The sequence below is a fragment of the Podarcis liolepis genome, assembly GCF_965112155.1.
Source record: "Podarcis liolepis genome assembly, chromosome: 3".
Lineage (NCBI taxonomy): Eukaryota > Metazoa > Chordata > Lepidosauria > Squamata > Lacertidae > Podarcis > Podarcis liolepis.
In genome coordinates this window covers 48,079,557-48,099,636 of record NC_139557.1, presented here as the reverse complement: position 1 = coordinate 48,099,636, position 20,080 = coordinate 48,079,557, and the positions used below count along the sequence as shown (strand labels likewise).

Below are 20,080 nucleotides of genomic sequence, written 5' to 3'. Positions count from 1 at the left end.
TTAAAAACAAACAAACCATGCAGCAGAGTGACATTTTTAATGCATGGAAATATCACTCTGGTAATTGAACTATTCCACTAATTTTAACTTTGGGTGGTATCCAATTGATGGAAGGGACTTTCATCCAGAGGAGGTTTCTATGTGCCAAAAACAAAACAAAACCAAGAAAGAGGGTGATTGCAAAAGGTCCCCCAATCTTCTGGAGCAGGCTGGAGGAGAGGGGAGGGGAGAAGAGGCTGTGCGGAAAAGCAGGAATCAGCAAAAATTGCCCCCCTTTCCACTAACAGAAACCACCACTGCATCAGGAACCCATACATCAGGCACCCTTGATGCCACCTCCTTTGAGTCCATGTATCTGGATAGCTGATGTTACTGTTACTGTCAGCAAGAGTCAACAAACTGAGCTGGGGGGAGAAAGTTCCTAGTGGAGCATTAACAGAGGGGCCGTGTGTGTGTGTGTGTGTGTGTGTGTGTGTGTGTGTGTGTGTGTGTTAAACCAAGAGAACAAGCATAGGACTAACACTCTGTTAGCATTAATAAAGCTGCAATGTTAAAATGCACACTGTTTCTTTGCAAAACAGGAGAATAGGGACGTTGCATCAGAGAAGCAACTTTGGCAGCAGGGACCGCTTCGGAACCAAAATGAGGCACTTTTTCGTTTAGTAGGTGCTATTTGTAAAAACTTAAGTGTCTACAGTTTTTATAAATAGTACCTACCAAACTGAAAAGTTTAAGTGTCTACAGTGGGATGCTGGTGGCGCTGTGGTCTAAACCACAGAGCTCAGGGCTTTCCGATCAGAAGGTCAGCGGTTCAAATCCCCGCAATGGGGTGAGCTCCTGTTGTTGAGTCCCAGCTCCTGCCAACCTAGCAGTTCTAAAGCATGCAGTGCAAGTAGATAAATAGGTACCACTCCGGCGGGAAGGTAAATGGTGTTTCCGTGCACTGCTCTGGTTCTCCAGAAGTGGCTTAGTCCTGCTGGCCACATAACCCGGAAGCTGTACACTGGCTGCCTCGGCTAGTAAAGCGAGATGAGTGCCACAACCCCAGAGTTGTCCACGACTGGACCTAACAGTCAGGGGTCCTTTTACCTTTTTAAGTGTCTACAGTATCTTTGCAAGCGAAGACTAGAACGGACGGCACCGCATCACATCCTGGCAGCCCCACCATGTCTAATGGGCACAGGCCAACCACTAAAATTAAAGATTGTTTAGGGAGAAAGATTTGACAGCTAGTTCTGGACACAAACACCTCTTTTAAATGAAAACATGCAAGTACACTTCTAAATCTTGTGAATATATTCTGCATGCTCGAGGGTTGTGCATTTAAGAGGTTAATGCCACTTGCTTGGTCTTAATTATCTCATTGTTTAACTCTTTGCATCAACACTGTCAGGAGAATATGCAGTAAGGCTGTTGGTGTAAATAATCCAAGTTCTAATGAACCCATTTATTTTCTCTTCTGTCCTTCACCCTCTACAGCAATGTTGAATATATAATGCTGCCGAGTCCCACTCTTCCTGTGCATTAGCAGACTAAAAGAAATATTCACCCACTATAAAATGGCTAGTACTTCAGCACTTCAGATAAATGAAAACAATTTGGTTATCAAGATTCAGAGTCCCAGATATATTTTTCTGGGTTTGTGCTTTACTGTGCCTACTGCTGTATGCGTACATGGCACTCTGAAACATTTTATGAGACTTTTCCCCACTCACAAAACTAATTTATAGCTACATCTACCCACCCTCCCCCCAAAAGTGAAATGGTTACATGCAAAATTACTCCTGCCCGTAATTATAAAAAATGGCAAAAACATTTTAAATATCTGGATTTTACTTCTGCTAGTGCATGTTTCCCACCACCAACACCTTTAAAGGCATTTTAGTGGGTTTTTCATTTCCCTTTAATATTCTGAAACGTTCCGCATTTAAAGTTATGCACAAGAAATGCTCTCAAAAGCACTTATAAGTATAGTTTCTATGCCAAATGTGGAATGTGGCTCCAAAAAAGTTATTCACATGGCATTTGCGGATATAGACAAAGCACTTTACGAGAGAGAGAGAGAGAGAGAGAGAGAGAGAGAGAGAGAGAGAGAGAGAGATATCCTCTAGCACATATGGATTTCCCTCCATTTTTAACCTTCCAAGAATCCTAGGCTAGGAGACAACTGGCCCCAAGGTTACACAGTGAGGTTTGTTGCTGTATGAGGTAAAGTACACTGTCAGTTATACCATTTTGTCTCTCACATGTCCTCATAGCAGCCTTCTCAAAAGAGATGGCATTATTATTCTAATCAAGTTCATGTCTGAGCATGTATTTGAGCATAGGCCCCTGCTCACTGGTGTGTCCACTCAACTGCACTTGCTCAGAAGAATGAAATATTGCCGTTGTACTCCAGACTTCTTTTCCAACTGACAGTCAGGTGTCTCTTTGCTAACGATGATGTCAGGTTTGTTAAAATCTTCATGGTCACTGGTTGAGAATGCCTTTGATTAATTTGGAAACCTCATTTACGCATTTCAGCTTTAGCTACCCATTGCAGTTGCATTAATTTTGAGGCTTCGAAAGGGCGAACATTTGGTGACTGTTGTGCATTGTTACAAAAGAAAGAAGATGCTATCTTTCAAGGGGTAGTAATGGCTGGTACGTTTGGTAAACAGCAGCCCCATCCTGAGATGCACTGCAGACAAAGGACCAATGAAGTTAAAGGAACATGATTAGTGTGGCAGTGTGGTACAGACATAAAGGCCTCATAAGTTCTTGAAAATCATGTCAAGCTTTGTCTACCCAAAGTATCTTGAGATGTTCCAGCAATCCTTTGTATCTGAGTTTTTCCTTTACCGTTTACCCTTGTGACACTAACTGGGTACACATGTATAGAGTATTTTTTCTCTTCTCATTCTGAACAGCTGGAATTTAATAGTAATAATTTCTTAAACCCTGAAAAATTATAGACAGAGCAACTTTGGTGCCTCAGCTTTGGAATACCCTCCCTAATGAGGGGAATTGACTTGTCAGGCTCCTCAACACCAGGCGACGTCACCTTCCTATTTTCTCTGATATGTTTTTATTTTAGATTACTTTTTGGAAGTGCCCTATTCTAGGGTTTGGGGGCCCGAGGGGGAGGTTGACAGCAGGGGTGGTAGCATTCTTGTATTTTCTTACGCTTATTCGCTGGTTGTAAAACTGCACCTATGTGTTGTGTGAACTGGTTATATTAGCACTTTTGTATACTGCCCTGGAATCTTCTGATGAAGGAGGGTAAAGATGTATTTTAAATAAATAAATAAAAGAATGCCTCTGGCTGTTCGGCAGATAAAGCAATCCCTTGGTTTGCTCTCTATTTTCTCTAAGAATTTTCATCATGTCACGTATGGGTAAGTTTATGAGAAGGCAGGTGAAAACAATAAAGTCATGTGTGGTGGAAATAAAAACACAATTTTAAAGAGCACTCATTCTGTTACTTAGCGTATTTCTTGAGTTCCAGATAAAATTAATGAGCAGCAGCTAAAAGCAACATCTTTTATGCAGTGTAGTATACATTTCAATATCTCCATTTCAGTGTTTCATTGTTCTTCCCAAATGAATGGCATGGTTAAAAATACCGTGCTAACAAGGTTGGAGAATGCAAGCCCAAGATTTCTTTTTATTAATTTCTATAAAGTAATTGATGCAAATACACTTCTTCACAAAGTGGATAATGGATTTATATATCTATATATTATAATGAACTCCTAGTTTCTGTGCAATGGCAGTTCAAGGCACTTAACTGTGAACACAGAGGCCTGCTTGATGAAGCCAATGAAAGCATAAGCTGATTTGCAATGGAAAAGGGCTTTTGCCAAAACTGTCATAAGAACTCTGGGCTTATGGGGGGAAGAGAACTCAATAATAATAATAATAATATGGGAGTTCTGGTACTTATGAACATTAGCCTGTAACATAAATTACCTTAACCACACAACAAACTGTATTTAAAGTATCTGGTACTAATCAACACTGCACTGCATTATACAGCATTCCTCAATTGGCCAGCCTTAAGCAACTTGCTGCCCTCCAGATATTTTGGATTACAACTTGCATCAGCTGAAAGACCCTAGTTTGGTGAAGACTACAATCGATTGTTGGAGGGTGGAACCTTAAAGTCAAAAGGAGAACCTGAATGTGTATGTAATAGGAAATCATTAAAGCCAGAACAGCCAAAGCTTTGTACTTGTTAGATACACAGAGGTGTAAATAATGCAGCCATTGCAGTGTGTGTGTGTGCATTGCTTGTCATCCATGATATCACAGACAACTGGATACAACTGAGCCCATAATCAGTGCTATTTGCTAGAAAAAGAGGTGCTGGAACTCACCATGAATGCCTCCCTTGTTCTCTTATAATGGCAATGGCGCCCACCAGAGAGGCGCCAGAACTGAGTTCCCATGAATTCTGGCTGAAAAAAAGCCCTGCCCATAATACTCATGGACAAGAATCTTGCTAGGAACTTACAAACGACTTGGAGCCCAGGTCCCGAAAGCAAGGTTTCATGAATCGGGAGAAATTCACACTGAAATAATGATAATTTTCTTGAGGATTTATTTAAAAGGATTTTGAAATGTGAAACTAAAGGTTAGATTGGAAAAATGGGCAACTGAGAGAAACCATCTCTAGCCAGGTGAGATCTAAAGTGGATCCATTACACATGTTGGGGATGAGGCTTTTCCCATTTAAGCCCACACCAAATGCCTTAAGAGGGCTTAAAACCTATTTTTCTACTATTCAGATGAAATGCATCTTTTCTACTAACTAATCATTTCCAAAAAAAACCCACCGAAAAACAAAGGAAGGAAAGAATGAAAGAAGAGATCACTTGAATGAATGAAAATGTGATAAGTAGATACAAGATGCTCATCTTTTACATATACAAAATATTCTGTCAGTCAAAGTAAATAATCATATTGAATATTTGAAGAAACATAATACAGCTTTCAAAATTGCATTGTTTTTAGATCATACATTCCCACCAAGAAATTTATTTTAATAAGGCCAATATTTGCTGAAGTAGAAGTAGCATGACTGAAGTTGTAAAAAAAACATGATAGGTTTCAAAATAAAAATTCTAGTTAAACGATAATAAATGACTCTAGCTTAATCCTTGATGTAGCTATTAGAATCATCTTTCGCTTAGTGATAAGTGCAACTAAAATAGCATCAATTTCAAGGAAATTGCATTAGTGACTCAATTGCAATGGCTACTTTAAGAATGATTTTATAGTAGTTCTGTTTCTACAATTTAATTTTTAAGTAAAGCCTCATTTTCTGCACAGATACTTTGCAAATTGCTTTCCATTTAAACAGGTTGCGTTGGATTCAGGCAGAGGGAAGGGGGAGAGGACTTTTGCTAATTCCCTTCCACCCCCTTCAGCCCTATTACTCCCCATGCTGTTTAGAGAACCCTCTGGAACACTGTAGGAAGTAGTGCTGGGAGCTTTAACGAGAGAAGGTAATCAGGAAAAAATGAACAAAATCCATCCTACGCCAATGGGCTTTCTCCCCTGGATAATGGAAGGTAAGATCTGGATAGATGGATAGATAGATGATAGAGAGAGGGGGGGGTAGACCGACAGACAGACAGACAGACAATGTTAGGCACAAGCTATTGGACTGAAGCTTAATTATCCCATGGAAATAATTGGGTCTTAAAACTGAGGTTTCTCTCAGACAATCTGTTTATCACACATTGACTCTGATTTGCTTGTGGGGAGGTTATACGATGCCATGTCAAATGTTATCCCACATTTTCCAGTGCTGTACATGAGCTCCAAATCCACTGTAATCAGGCAACCCAGTTTTTCTGATACACCATTGAATCCCATCCAGAAAATGGCAATAGCCTGGAAGCACCCTGATTGACTCTGGCTGAGTTATACCCATTAATTGTTATCCAGTCTATAGTACTATATAGTAAAGGTAAAAGGTAAAGGACCCCTGGACGGTTAAGTCCAGTCAAAGGCGACTATGGGGTTGCAGTGCTCATCTCGCTTTCAGGCCAAGGGAGCTGGTGTTTGTCCACAGACAGCTTTCTGGCTCATGTGGCCAGCAGGACTAAACTGCTTCTGGCACAACAGGACACTATGACGGAAGCCAGAGCACATGGAAATGCTGTTTACCTGCCCGCCGCAGCGGTACCCATTTATCTACTTGCACTGGCATGCTTTCGAACTGCTGGGCAGGAGCTGGGACAGAACAATGGGAGCTCACCCCATCGTAGGGATTCGAACCGCCAACCTTCCAATCGGCAAGCCCAAGACGCTCAATGGTTTAAACCACAGCACCACCCACGTCCCTACCATAGAGTACTATATATAGTACTATAGTATCCAATCTGTACACCAGTTCTACTGACTTCAGTGCACCTGAAGCATGAATTCATGCATGCTGGACTAAAGCCATTTGTACAGATCCACACATGGAAGTAGGCTGGAGTGCAGTGATAATCTTCCTGGGTGTAGTCAGTGTGTATAAAAGGAACTTGCATGCAATGGGGGAAAACCTATTCTGAGGAGTTCAAGTGCACACACTTTTCAGAACTGAAACTAGCCAAGCAGCTGCTGAATGAATGGTCAGTGCTATCAGCTGTGGCAGCCCCAATCACCAGAATAATAGAAATCCAAGTGACATCTGTGACAGGAAGCACCTTTAACCAACTGAGGCTGGTGGGCCAACTACAAACTGTCCTAGATAGACAAAGCCTATTCACATTTAGCTATGTTCTTGTAAAACTACTGCTATGCTCTCCACATGAGGGTGCTTTTGAAGACTGCTCCAGTTATTTTGAAATACAGCCACTCATATATTTTCTGGAACTGGGAAAATGGAACATGTCTTCTGTGTCTTCAAACAAATGCACTGCTCCAGGTCTGCTCCTGGGCATGATACTAGTGCTGGTATTAACTCTTCAAACCTAAAATAGCTTGGGATCATATACCTTAAAAATCACCTTGTCCCATATTAACCTGCCGAAGTACTAAGATCATCCTCAGAATAACTTCTCTGGGGGAGCCCTCCTTCAGAGGTGAAGCAAATAAGAATGAAAAGTAGGTCTTTCTTTGTTGGAGTGCCCTGGATTTGAAATGCTCTTCCAAAGGTGGCTTGCCTGGTGCAAAAAGTCTGAAGCCTTTTTTTCAGAGACTGGTAGATCTGATGGCCTAGATATTCTGTTTTATATCAATCTTGTTTTAATTCTGGCATTTTGGACCTGCTCTGCTTTATTTTATAAACTGTGTTGCTTTTAGTGGCTTTTGTGTGTTATTATTTTTATATTACCAAAGCAGGTAATGACAAAGTTCCTCGAATTCACAAATTAGATACACAATTTGCCTGATTAAGCTCAACATGAACTAGGCAGACAAAAAAAATTTGTTCTTCTGTGAATCTATTTTCACTATCAACATACAAATAGAGGAATCTGTTTCCACTATTAATGTATGTATATCATCTTCTGGATGTTTGATCGCAAGCCATCTTCTCATCATTCTTTTAAAATGAGAACCTCCAAAAGCTTTAAAGTAGTGAGCTCATCCACTCTCATACTTGTTGCATATGTCAAAGGGAAAACTCCTAATGATAATCCGTCTAACCAATTCCCACTTTCATCCTCTTTTTCTGTTGGATAGACTCCATTATTTTTTTATCCATTTGGTATACAACTCTCCTCTTTTGATCCAAGGAGCTGCGACATTTCAGAAACTTTCATCTTGGTTTCCTTAATCTTTCTACCATACCATTGCTGAAAGATTGTACGGCTACTATATACCCTTAATATTTTTCCTTCACTCTATTTCTGATATTCAAGCAATGAGTGCTGAATAACAAAAAATATCTTTAGATATTTTGATACCATTGGCCATGGCATCTTCCTGGTCTGGCTTTCGGGAAACTTGGGGCACTATGTGTTACAACCAATCTAGTCGTGCAGCAGTAAAACTTCCAAGCACATTTGCAAAGCTAAGCAGGGTCCAGTATGGTTCCAGTGATTCTGGTCCTACTTAAGGAACCAAGTGCAGAGAGTGGCATCAGGAAAGGGTGTCTCCACCCCCATCATTTATTCCAAACACTGAGTTCCCACCATCTTCTGGCAGTTCCCTCACTGTGAGATGTGAGATTACAGGGAACCAGGCAGAGGATCTTCTCAGCAGTGACACCCTCCCTGTGGAACGTCCTACCATCAGATGTTAAGGAGATGAAGAACTACAAGACACCTGTATTGGAAAGTTTTAAATGTTTGACGTATTATTATATTTTTATATTTTGCTGGAAGGCGCACAGAGTGGCTGGGGAAACCCAGCCAGATAGGCGGGGTATGAATAATAGTATTATTTATTATATTTATTGTTGTTGTTGTTTAAGAAATCATTATTAGGGGAGGATGTGTGCCTGATGGAAATCCAAGGAGGATGGGAATGGGATGGAGTAGCTGGAATCCTGAACATTGTGCTGTAGGCCCTACTTACTGTGTTTATTAATAATGTATCTACCAATAAAGTATCTGCTGTTATGTACAATATAAGGGAGGTAAAACCACAACACACATAATTTCTAAGGTGATGTTTCCGTTTATTACCCAACTTACTGAACCTACATAAGTTTCGGTGCCCTTGGACCCAGTCATGGATTGCCTCACAGTCTGAAGTAGAACAGCCCTGAGAAAACTTTTTCACTTCATTCTGCTGTATATCTAGACTGTGTTACGATATGGATGCAATGCAGCTGCAAATTGGTAGCTTGAAAACATCACATGATGGAATGTTGGGACTGTACCATGGGAAACAGAGGGACAGTTAATTCACAGTGCGAAGCACTGGAATTAGCTCAGAGTGTAATATGAGCTCTTCCTCTTGTTCCTTTACAGGAAGTACAGGAAGTGTTTGTCTCTCGACTGCTGGAGCTTGAAGAGAGCAGTCATGTTTTCTGTAACGCTACAAAGACAGAAATAAAGGCATGTAAATACGTTTCTGTCTATCTCTTTCCCCTGCCGGGGGGGCAGGAAAGAGGGTGTGTGTTCTTCTCAAGCTGAGAAGAATCGCCTATCGCGACCTAGCCTGGATCTTGCTGGGGAATGCAGCCAGGGAGGTCAACAGGAGACCAAGCCGGGTGCCTGGAGAGTTGCCAGTTACTACTGATATAGGCTTGATTTCTGACAGACTGACCCTTAGTGTGAAATCTGTCAGGAGCCGTCCTGCTCTTGAGTAGGACCCTGGCAGAGACACGTGCCCAACAGGCATGTTCTCTCCCTCCTGGTCAATCGTTCAGGAGCTTCAAAAGCTTTCTTCTGCCCGAACATCACAGCAACTGATGCCAACAGGCATCAGCACACTTAGGGATCCACAGAGTCGTCCCAGCTTGCGTAACAGAATTCAGTAGCTCAGCATTTGGTTAATCTATGTTTATTTACATATAATACACTTGGAGCCTTAGCTCCTTCCTCTTTCTCATCAGACAGCAAAGAGAAAGAACAAAGGACAATAGTCTCACTTCACGGAACACAGTAACACAAACATCCTGTCTCTGTCACCTCCCACTCTGTGGAATGAAAACATACACCGCCATGTGAGAGACAACAATCCTATGACTGCAATCATGGAGCAGGAATCTTAACACAATCTGAACCCCTAGGTACTGATAACTGGAGGAAGTTATGATGGTGTTTTGGTGCCTCTCCATCAGCCTACACAGATAGAGAGGGAAACCATTGCACCAGTTGCCCAGCAGTGCGTCTGCTCATCATCATCCCACTTAAGAATTCTCTCCTGTTTCCTTTTCCCTGACAATCTTAGATGCAAAACCATAAGAAGTGTCATCACCAGACATTTTAAAAAGTAATGGTGGCATGTAAATAGCTTGAATGACAGAATCCACATAGCCTGGGACATCTAATGCACAATTGTACCAACATGCAAGAAAACGGGTCTGTAGCTTTAGTATAGTACGTAAGAGAATTCTGCTGAAGTGCCAATCTTGCTGTGGACAGGTGTTTATGAAGCTTGGCTGAGAAAGTCAGAGAAATTGGCCTTTAAAAGAAAAGAAAACAATGATGTGAAAAGTGTTTTTGTTTTTCCTTACCACAAGGCAACACACCTTTGTCACAATGGATGAAATACTTCACCCCATTCTGACTGTTCAACAAAGACTGTTTCGGTTTTAATTTCTGTTTATGAAAAACTGGCATCAGACCGTATGACAAAAATTCACTGAGGCCAGTAAAAAGAAGCTGTAGCAGATGAGAAAAGTGATGTCTTCCACTGCATGCTTTCCAGCAAAGCAAGCAATTTGTTAAAAAAAAATTAAAAAGGAAGGAAGGAAGGAAGGGGGGAAAGACTCTTTGCAGTTCTCAGAAACAGTGACTCATACACATGATCAAATGCATTAGAGGTCACCCCTAAGCAATAAAGAACTACCTGGCATTTTTCCATTTGGTGACTCCTACTCCATTCATAGAGCCTGGTGACTATTTTAAGAATTCTTACCTACAACAAACAATTTATAGTTATTCAAGCTTATGCCAGAAAAAAAGTTGAGAGAAAGGATTACTTGTGCAAGATCCAAGAGCTGGAATGGCTTCAGAATGTGGACAATTGTCCAGAAGCTGGTTTAGGGTTCAGTTAGATTAACAACCTGATTCATTTGGGGTGGGTGGGTGTACATGAGAGGCACATTTCAACCTGAAAGCATTTGGCCCTTTAAGGGCACTAATCAACCAAATGTTGTTATACAGCACTCACAAGCCTTTTGCCCTGCCCCACCCCTGTGAAAATAATGCTGTGCCTGACTGAATATATGCCTAATGGAGAAAGTATTTGGGGGTTTGATCCTTTGGATTTTGGGATTTGTGTTCCAAGTTTGTAAACTGCCCCTTTGGAGAATGTTCCTTGCTGGGAGACACTCTAGCAGAAATGATCAATATGTCATAGTCACTCTCCTACTACTAGGCTCTGACAATAGGAGTGTCCACACGTTACAGTCAATCTTGTTGATTGTTGAGTTGCATCAATGTCTACGCTTATTCACACAACCACTTGTACATGTGTAGAAACTGGCTGTGTTTAGTGTGCGGTGTGAGCAAGCCTGTAGTGTTTACTAATCACCTCTTTAGGGATTGGGGGACTGAATCCAGATGCCCTAAACAAGAGCAACCATGCAAGCTCTTCACTCTTTCAAACAGGTAATTAGCAATGTCAAGGCTGGCTGGCTAGGTGGCAGTACAGCAACTGCTCAGTACATTGTTGGATGCCATATATCTGAATCAGACATATTGAGCAGTAGGCCTACTCTGGGTATGACTAACATTGGATTTCACCCTTCAGTTGTACCTGGAATAACACATCTTCCTGTGTTAGCCCTCCAGCTAAACAGCCCACTTGGGTTCTATTACTGCTCCTGGAACATGGGAGGCACCAAACAGAATCTTAAATGCTATTAATCAATGAACTTTTTTTTTTTTAACAGGGGGAGGAATACAACATTATGCTATTGTGATCATTCCACAAGTGTGAGCATTTCTGCCTGCAAGACAGAACAATCCCCTCTCCTCCCCACTGCCACACACTGTTCTGAGGGTTCCCTTGACCCTCCAGAGTGGATCCAGAGAAGACGTAAGGGCATGTATGGGAAGGAAGGAGGAAAGCCTCATTGCACTAGCAGGAGCCTTTGCACTGCATTAGTTGAATCTGGCCCTCTGTCTCTTGAGGGAGGATTATAACCACAATTCACTTGAAAACAGCAGGTGGGAATCTGCTACTTGAATACCTCTGCTGGTATGCTTTGGAATACCAATTGCTGGAAACTGCAGGTGGGAAGAATGCTGTTGCCCTGAGGTCCTGCTTGCAAATTTCCCATTGGCACCTGGTCAGCCACTCTGAGAATAGTGTGTTGGACTGAATGGACCTTTGGTCCAATTCAGTAGGCTGTTCTTATGTCCTTACCTGTTTGGTAAGGTTGAATAGAAAACACTAAAGAAATGTATGGTGCATAAATAATTTGCCTTGATTTTTCTAATTGAACATATCAATGCTGTTAACACTTTTCACTTCTCCTTGTCCACTCTAATCTTATTTATTGTGCCTCTGACACCTTCCATTACCCTTCCCCTGACTCATTATTTTAGCTGAAATGATTATAGCAGTGTGTGTGTGTGTGTGTGTGTGTGTGTGTTGAAAATGATAATGTTCCTGTGACACCAAGTAGAAACTTCATGTGCTTTTATATGCACACATTAAAGAGTGGATTATCATTAATTATGCACTACAAATTTTCATGGCAACCGCCTGAAAGTGACAAAACATTTGCTTTTGTCATCGTTCTGTTAAGTGAGACCAAGTTGAGCCGCTAAGATGTCTGACAGGGCACTGTACTCAATTCCTAGCAGAAGGTCAGGAGCATGACAATGATTTTATTTTATTTCACACATTATTTTTCTGTTATCACTGTAAGCTGTTAATGAAATTGTTTGAACTAAACTGTTTTTTATCATCCCACAGCCTGTACTTATGGCATATGAAGGAGAAATTCCTTGTTAACGTTACTTAATCGTCTAACGCTTCATTTTCCTTCCTCAACTATGCTAGAAAACATCACCATACTTCTTAATAGTATTATTATTATTATTATGTTGCCTTCGGTTTGGGGTTTTGTTTTTAAAGCTAGTTTAAACAAAAATATGACATTATGTTCTCCTACAAATTAGATATTTGCCTTTTTTTTCTTGACGTGTTCCTCAACCATTAGCAGGTATGGGGCAGGCAAGAAGTCAACAGGTGATGCCATTATTAAGGATCTACAATACTGCTTTGATTGGAGTTATTGATAAGATTTTTCATCACATGTTATTAAACTACTTGTCACCTGAATACTTTTAAGGACTGACCTTTCCTGTATGACTTACTCTAAATAAAAAATAAAAAAAAATTACAAGCCTATGAGTTGTAGGTAAAGATAGCAAACCATTCTTTCATCTCTGCTACCATCTACATAGGCAGAAACACATCTAGGAGAGCTTTTCAAGGTAGCAAGGGCAAATCCTTTGCTGATAAGTCACTCCTATTCAGTCCAACTTTAATGTAATCACACATGAAAATTCTACAGCAGCAGCTGGTGAAGCCCAAGTTATTTTACCGTCTGTGAGTGGACCTCAACAATGAGATAATGTTCTGCACTGCCTCGGGGCAACAAGCTAGCTTAGGAGATGCAGGACAAACCATGTTGCACACACAGTTTTGTCTTCTGGCTCCTCACTACCACACCCCAATCCCCCACTCTGCCTAATCTTAGGGTTGGCCCCCCTGACCAACACCATTGGGATCAACCACTTGTGACTATATGGATCGTTTTGACCTCCTTTCCCTTAAAATGTTGCCAGGAGATATGGAATGATGAAAACCACAACATGCTCTGTGGCATGTCTGCTGAATACGGCTGGCTAGATTGGCTTTTGGTCAAAATTATCAGTTTCTCACTGTGAAAAGGTAAGTTTCTACAAGTTTTGAAGGAAATAGTATTTTATTCACTATGAAGCAGGAGAAAACTACACTGAATAAGGACAATCTGGCCAAATCTGAGCCTTTGTATATTGACTTTCCAGGCTAAGGTGCTGGAATACATTGTGGAACAGAAATTGAATAATGATCTTTCCTTCATTCTTTCCAATCTGGTTTTCACCTTGTTGTAACACAGAGAGAGGTGTAGAGGTCCTGGTGTATTATCTGTGCCTGGAGACTGACATGAGCATTACTTCTTTGTTAATTATGCAGGGGCTGTTGGCAGCTTTTGATACTGTGGACCACAATATTATTTTGGACCATCTTGAACATCTGACAGGTGTTTCATGATGACACTCAGCTTTATATAACTGTTGAAAAGCATCCAGGGGCAGCTGTCTCTTTCCTCAGCCCATGTCTGGAGACTGTGGTCAAAATTAAGTAAAAATTTAATCTCGAAAAGAATGAGGGATGCTGTTAAGGGATGGCTGTCATCTGAAGGAGAGAAACCTGTCTGTGGTTGATGAGGTCCCTGTGACCCTATTCTGATCAGGTAAACAGCCTGGGGATACTCCTGGAACAGACTGTGCTTTTTGAGAAGCAAGTAAGAGTTGTTGCCATCTTCCATTTTTGGCTAATGAGGAGGATCTGTCCTCCCTTACACGCTTCAGACCTTGTGCCACTGATCCAGGGTTCTGCAAATTCCAAACTAAATTACTTCGTCATATCCAAGTGTGGTTGTTCTATCAAAGGAACACTGATTGGGATTACTGCTCTGGCTTATCTATATATGTCAAGTTGTTTCTTGATTGGGGAAATATGGTAAAAATAAATCAATGCTAAAGAGCCTTGATATAACAAAAGGTGAGTTGTGGGGTGGGGGAGCAACTCAGCAAAAGAGGAATGAAAGCAAAATCATTTCCTTCACCTGGGCTTTTACAGACCCATAAGCTATATCTCTTGTGTGTAGGATGTACTGCATCAGATAGGATGGCTGGGAGGTAATGTTCTGCAGTAATGAGTATGCTTGTTGCCGACAGACCTAAGAATGAAGTTTTCTGCGTGGAGAATAAAAGGCCAGGAACTAATAATAATGGCGAGCTCCACATATGGATCATACATATAGCAATAAAAGGAGAATGCAGAAAAGCAGCAGTTGGGAAATTAAATAATTATAATGAATCCAGCAAAATAAAATATATTTATCCCATTTTCTATTGTGCTTTTCAAGACAATATTAAGGACTCTAGACCACCTGGCCTTTTACTTTTGAATCCAATTTCTAACATCTGAGAGCACATTTATGAAAATATTTCCTGCCAAGAATTTCTGCCCAGCCTTTAATAAACTCAGCGCTCTGTGCGATAGAAACAGCCCAATTTCCACCTGCATCTTTAACAAATCCTGCAACTTCTGCATATTTCCTGGGATCTGCATTTTGTTCCCCCACCCCCGTCAAATTGGTACTTCCAAACTATCCTGTCATTTTAACACTGAACCACTTGGAGGCATGGTAGGAAATCATGCATGTGAAAAATACACATGATTTTTTTTATTTTTTTAAAAAAGTCAAGCATTGGGTGGCAATCTTTGGCACTGAGCATTGTCCAACTGACTACAATGAGTACACACAAACCCAAACACTTCCTTGGTCTTTTTTGTAGAAAGGTAATGTCTTTCTCTCTCCCCCCCCCATTGCCGCTAGTAATTCTGCTTTGATCTTATAGGGGCTGCACTATTAAATATAAACCAGCTCATAAGCATGGCACACGCCTGTGATTCTCAGTAGAAGGTCATAACCCAGACTTTATATTTTAAATAACTATTACAATGAAGAAGAGGGTATAGCCACAAAAAGGAATAGTTTTAATTTATGCCTGGCTTACTTCAGCAGAATATAGTTTATTTATAAACTGCTTATGGCAAACTCTGTATGCCCCTGTTCAATGCGTGTGCTGAACTGTCTTCTGGTAAATTATTTAAATTACACCTAGCAGTAATTCCTGAGGACTTTCATACTTCATTTTCTCTATTAATATAACAGGGAAAAGCTGCTTTGCAAGGATTGCTCTAAATTCCCAGAGTGTGAGTTCCAAACTCTGTATGTGTTGCATTATGCCTGTCAAAAAACTTGTCTTCTCCTGAAATTTATTACTGAAGTCTCTCCACTAGAACTACTCATTGAAGCCTTACGGAAAGCTCATACATGATTTAAGAAGCTAACAGCACTGAAAGAAATAGGTCAGGTAAAAAAAACAAAACACCCTGAATTTAAGCTACCTTCACTTATTACTTATGCAAGATTATGCATAATTTAGCACACTGCTGAATATGCAAGGGCAGAATAATTGTTTACCAAAATATTTACTCTGAGTTGGTACCTGTGTTTTAGTGAGATAAGGTGATTTCTCAGTCCTTGCTAATCACATTAGAAAAAAGGATTAAATGCGTTTTTGATTGTGCTGATAACTGCATGACATTATATATAAACAAAGATCATGTTCAACATTCTCAAAGAAGATGCTTCACTCTTTATTCACATTGTGTGGTTGAGTGCAGGAGGGTAAGAATGTCGTTGGATAGGGTTTCTATACTGTCTTACATCATGACAATTCAGTCATTACCAAACGCAGTTACTTAAATCATGTGCATACACAAACAGACTTTTGCTAGTAGATCTCTTTGAGCACCTTGAATAAATGAGATAAGCTTATGTAGATGCGCATATGTGCAAACGACATGATAAATGTACATGAGAAAGAACAAGGGAGGACATGTTCACATGTATATGAACTAATAGCATCTGTGCCTGGATTGGTTGACCAAAGTGCACAAATGTGGATAATGATTTCCAAGAGCTAGGCATGCAATCCATCCAAGAGCTACGCATGGGTACGGGTGTATATTCCCATCCATCTATCTCTTGATATGGATACGGATACCACACTCTTCATAAACCAGGAATGCCCAAACTTGGCCCTCCAGATATTTTGGGACTACAGATCCCATCACCCCTGACCACTGGTCCTGTTAACTAGGGATGATGGAAGTTGTAATCCCAAAACAGCTGGAGGGCCAAGTTTGGCCATGCCTGTCATAAACCATTGGAGGCAACTACTTACAGTTTCTCCCTGCATATTATTTCAGAACAATGACTTTTTTATTTTGGGCAACTCTTTGAACAGAGCCATTTAAAAAATCAAGGAAGTTTCTGATTATGTAATGTCTGTCAGCTGAAAATAACCTGAAACATGCTAGGTGAACTCCAGATTTGTGAAAATGATTAAGAATGTTACTCCTGACTTGAGGGAGATGAGGATTGCCTCCTCTGGAAATAGGATATAATTCTGCTGACAAATTGAGCTTATGTTGCTCTCAGCGGACAAGATGTGGAGAAGACTACAAAGAGAGGAAACCATTTTAATCCAAGGAAGATTCCTGGGCACCAATTTTCCATTTGTGAAAAGGGATGGTGTTTTGAAAATTGGTGTGTATTTTATTATTGTACATGCTTAGCAAGTTATTGGGCCACAGTCCATTAGGATGTGTCCCTATATACCTCGGTGTAAACTGTACAAGAGAACTTCCTGAAAATAAATATGACAGAGAAGGAAAAAAGACAAAAGGGGTGGTGAGTAATAAATGTGACTACAAGTTATAAGGGGAAAAAATTGTGTGTTATTCAGAAGTAATATATGGTGTTAATGTGACTAATCAAGACAAAAGTGATACCTCATTAAAGACTCTATCATACTGTTCTCTATAAGCAGATACCATTAGACAATGTAGATTCTCATGTGGAAATAATTATTTTATGGATAACATACACCACAAATTTAATAGCTTTCTTGCACTTTTAAAGTTGAAGAAACATTCTATTAATCTACTTCACACATGGAATGCCACATAATTGGTTTTCTATCAACATGCTTTATTAGCCATACCATCTTAAGATTTTAAGAGGAATATTATTACTCAGTTTCAATAAACTGAACAAATTTATTTACTGTTGTGCTAAACAAAACACTTCCATAGAATCAAGAGGAGACAATGCCGATCAAATGAAAGCCAGACTCTAGTCCTATTTAGATGTTTTAGCAAATGTTCAACTGGGGAAGGGATGAGGCTAGGCACACAAGGGTTTCCACTGTGGGGAGATGTTTAGCGTGAACTATGGTTTCTTGTTACATCCAATCTAAGCCACAGTATTGACAACAGTGATTTGGAGAAAAGGGAAAGAAACGTTGTTATAAGTTAAGTTGACAGAAAACACAGATCAACAAGCATGGCTTCTTTCTTTCCTTTTTTAAAAGAAATTGTGTCACAGAAAACTGATACTGTAAAAGTATACTGCTATTAAGTTTACAAGTGCCCGGGAATTTTATAAATTTGGAAAGTAATTTAACAAATTCACTTTCTCTGTTATATGACTTCCTTGGCACCAAGAGCTCTGGAATAATCCTGCCCACAGCATATTGCCAATAAACTGAGTCAGCCAGAATCTTTTCCTATTAGAGTAGGGAATTTCATTGCAAACACCACTGCAATGCTTGGTCATTAGGAGTTATTCCTCCTGACATCATTAGGGTTACATGGCTGAAGGGTTCAGAAAGGGACCTGTCATCCTATGCCACTTAACTAGCTGAAATATTTATTTTGTGTTGGCACTTGTGGTCCTATTTAAAACAGGGGGTGCTATTTTCACAAATGAAACTGATTGCAATATGATGCCATGCACCCCCTGTTTCATTAGTTAATAATGTTTCTTTTAATTGAAACCAGCTAGTAGTCACAAGAAAATATGAATAATATGAATATCACATCACAATATCACACCAGAATAATGATGGGGCCACATTTATTTGTTTATGCATTTATTTGCTGCATTTTCCACAGTTCTCATGCAGTCACAACTTGAAATAAAATTATTACAGTTCCTCATTTAAAAAGGCATCTAAAAATTCCAGCTTTTGGATCTTATGGTTTGTTAATTTAAGGAAGCATGTGAAGGAATGTTTACTATTTCCCAACACTATCTGGAATCCCCCAAATCTGCAAATCTGTCTAGGGTTCTGGTAGGCCTCTCAAACAATATGGGATGAGCAGCTGTAGGAGAAAACCTTCTTTCCATGAACCTTCATAAATGAACTTATTTTAGGATCCAGTGCTTATTTTTGGTTATTTCCCCTTTCCCCCAACTGTCCCCCATGCCCTCATGCCCCATTAATCAGGAGGATCACTGATGCTCCAGATACAATTTTCTTTGGGAGGGGATGTTTCAGAGGAGAAGAGAAGACAGAAAATGTTGCTTGCATTGACTTGTCTGAATTTAAATGACAAATTGAGTAAAAGGTGGGTAGGGGGACTGCCCTTATGGACACAAGTACAGAGCTAACATATCATGTTGTTTAGTCCTACGGATCAAAGCCCATACTTAAAAATAAAGGAGCCATTAAAAGTCACATAGATAAGCCCACAGGAAAAGTTTCTGAAAAGTCTAGATTATGGTCTGGTGATGAAAAATTATCTAGGGCTGGGGGCTGGCACAAAGAAAACATTTCAAAAGGAAGGCTTTCTAAGTATGGGCACATTCCTGTATCCCTCCACAAAGGATGGGATGCAGAATATGGCAGACCTATGACTTGTATGAGAGAAGACACTCCTTAAAAATGAAATGTCACCTTTAAAAAGATCAAGGGGAGACACTTATACACCTCATTACTGTGATGGCTTGTGTATGCTCCTCGCAATGAGCACCTCTGCTCAGTCAGAGATATAAACAGTTCTTTATTTTACATATGTACAGACAGCGCATTACAATCATGCATCTGAATCCACCGGTTCAGGTTCTGGGAGTGGCCTACGCCGGCTTCTCCTCCAACAGAAAAGGCGGGGAAGTTTCCTGTGACGCCTCTCCCCCCTCCTCTTTAACTCTCCCTCTCCTGGGCAGACAGAATAGGCTTCCTGTGGGGTGCTGGGGCTCTGCTTCTGCATCAAAGAAAATTTCCGCCTCCTGGCTCTCTTCCCCTTCCCCATCCATCACTTCCTGTCCACCTCCCTCTGAATGTTCCTCCTTCTCCCCGGCATTCTCTGGAAGCCCCATGACAATTACTCACCTGAATAGCACTGGTTTCACAAGGGTAAGTAATGCCACACACAAGTGTCACAGAAATGGAACCTACAATGGACTAAGTCTTCCATACTCTCTGAGGAAGTGGGCTTTCCTGCATGAAAGCGTGTTTAAGGCACCACAAGACCATTGTTTTGGCTGCAGTCACACCTCTGGAAGTTATCACTATTTCTGAACATTTTAGGTGCCCATCTGACTTGTATATATTTAAGTGGAAGATAACAAAGAAAGAAATTATTTAATGGCAGTTCTCTTACCTCTATTTCAAGCAAAACCTGTTTGTTCTCCTGTGTGTGTTTCAAGATTAGGGAAACTGCATCAGGGCCACCATCACCTATATTCTTGAATAGGACAACTGCAATCTATTGGATTGCTCATTGCAGAGAAGAACTGAAAAAACAGAGTTAAAAATAGAATGTTAGCATTTCAGAT

At 40.4% G+C, this 20,080-nt stretch overlaps 1 protein-coding gene across 1 annotated transcript in view; it reads right to left on the bottom strand.

Annotated features, from left to right (window-relative positions):
* Positions 1–20,080, bottom strand: part of LOC310704367 (uncharacterized protein) — a 375,036-nt gene that overhangs the window by 106,133 nt on the left and 248,823 nt on the right. The window contains exon 12 of the mRNA XM_083497727.1: positions 19,906–20,038. Coding sequence (XP_083353853.1) covers positions 19,983–20,038 — 56 coding nt within the window. The 3' untranslated portion in view covers positions 19,906–19,982. The remainder of the gene's footprint in view (positions 1–19,905; positions 20,039–20,080) is intronic.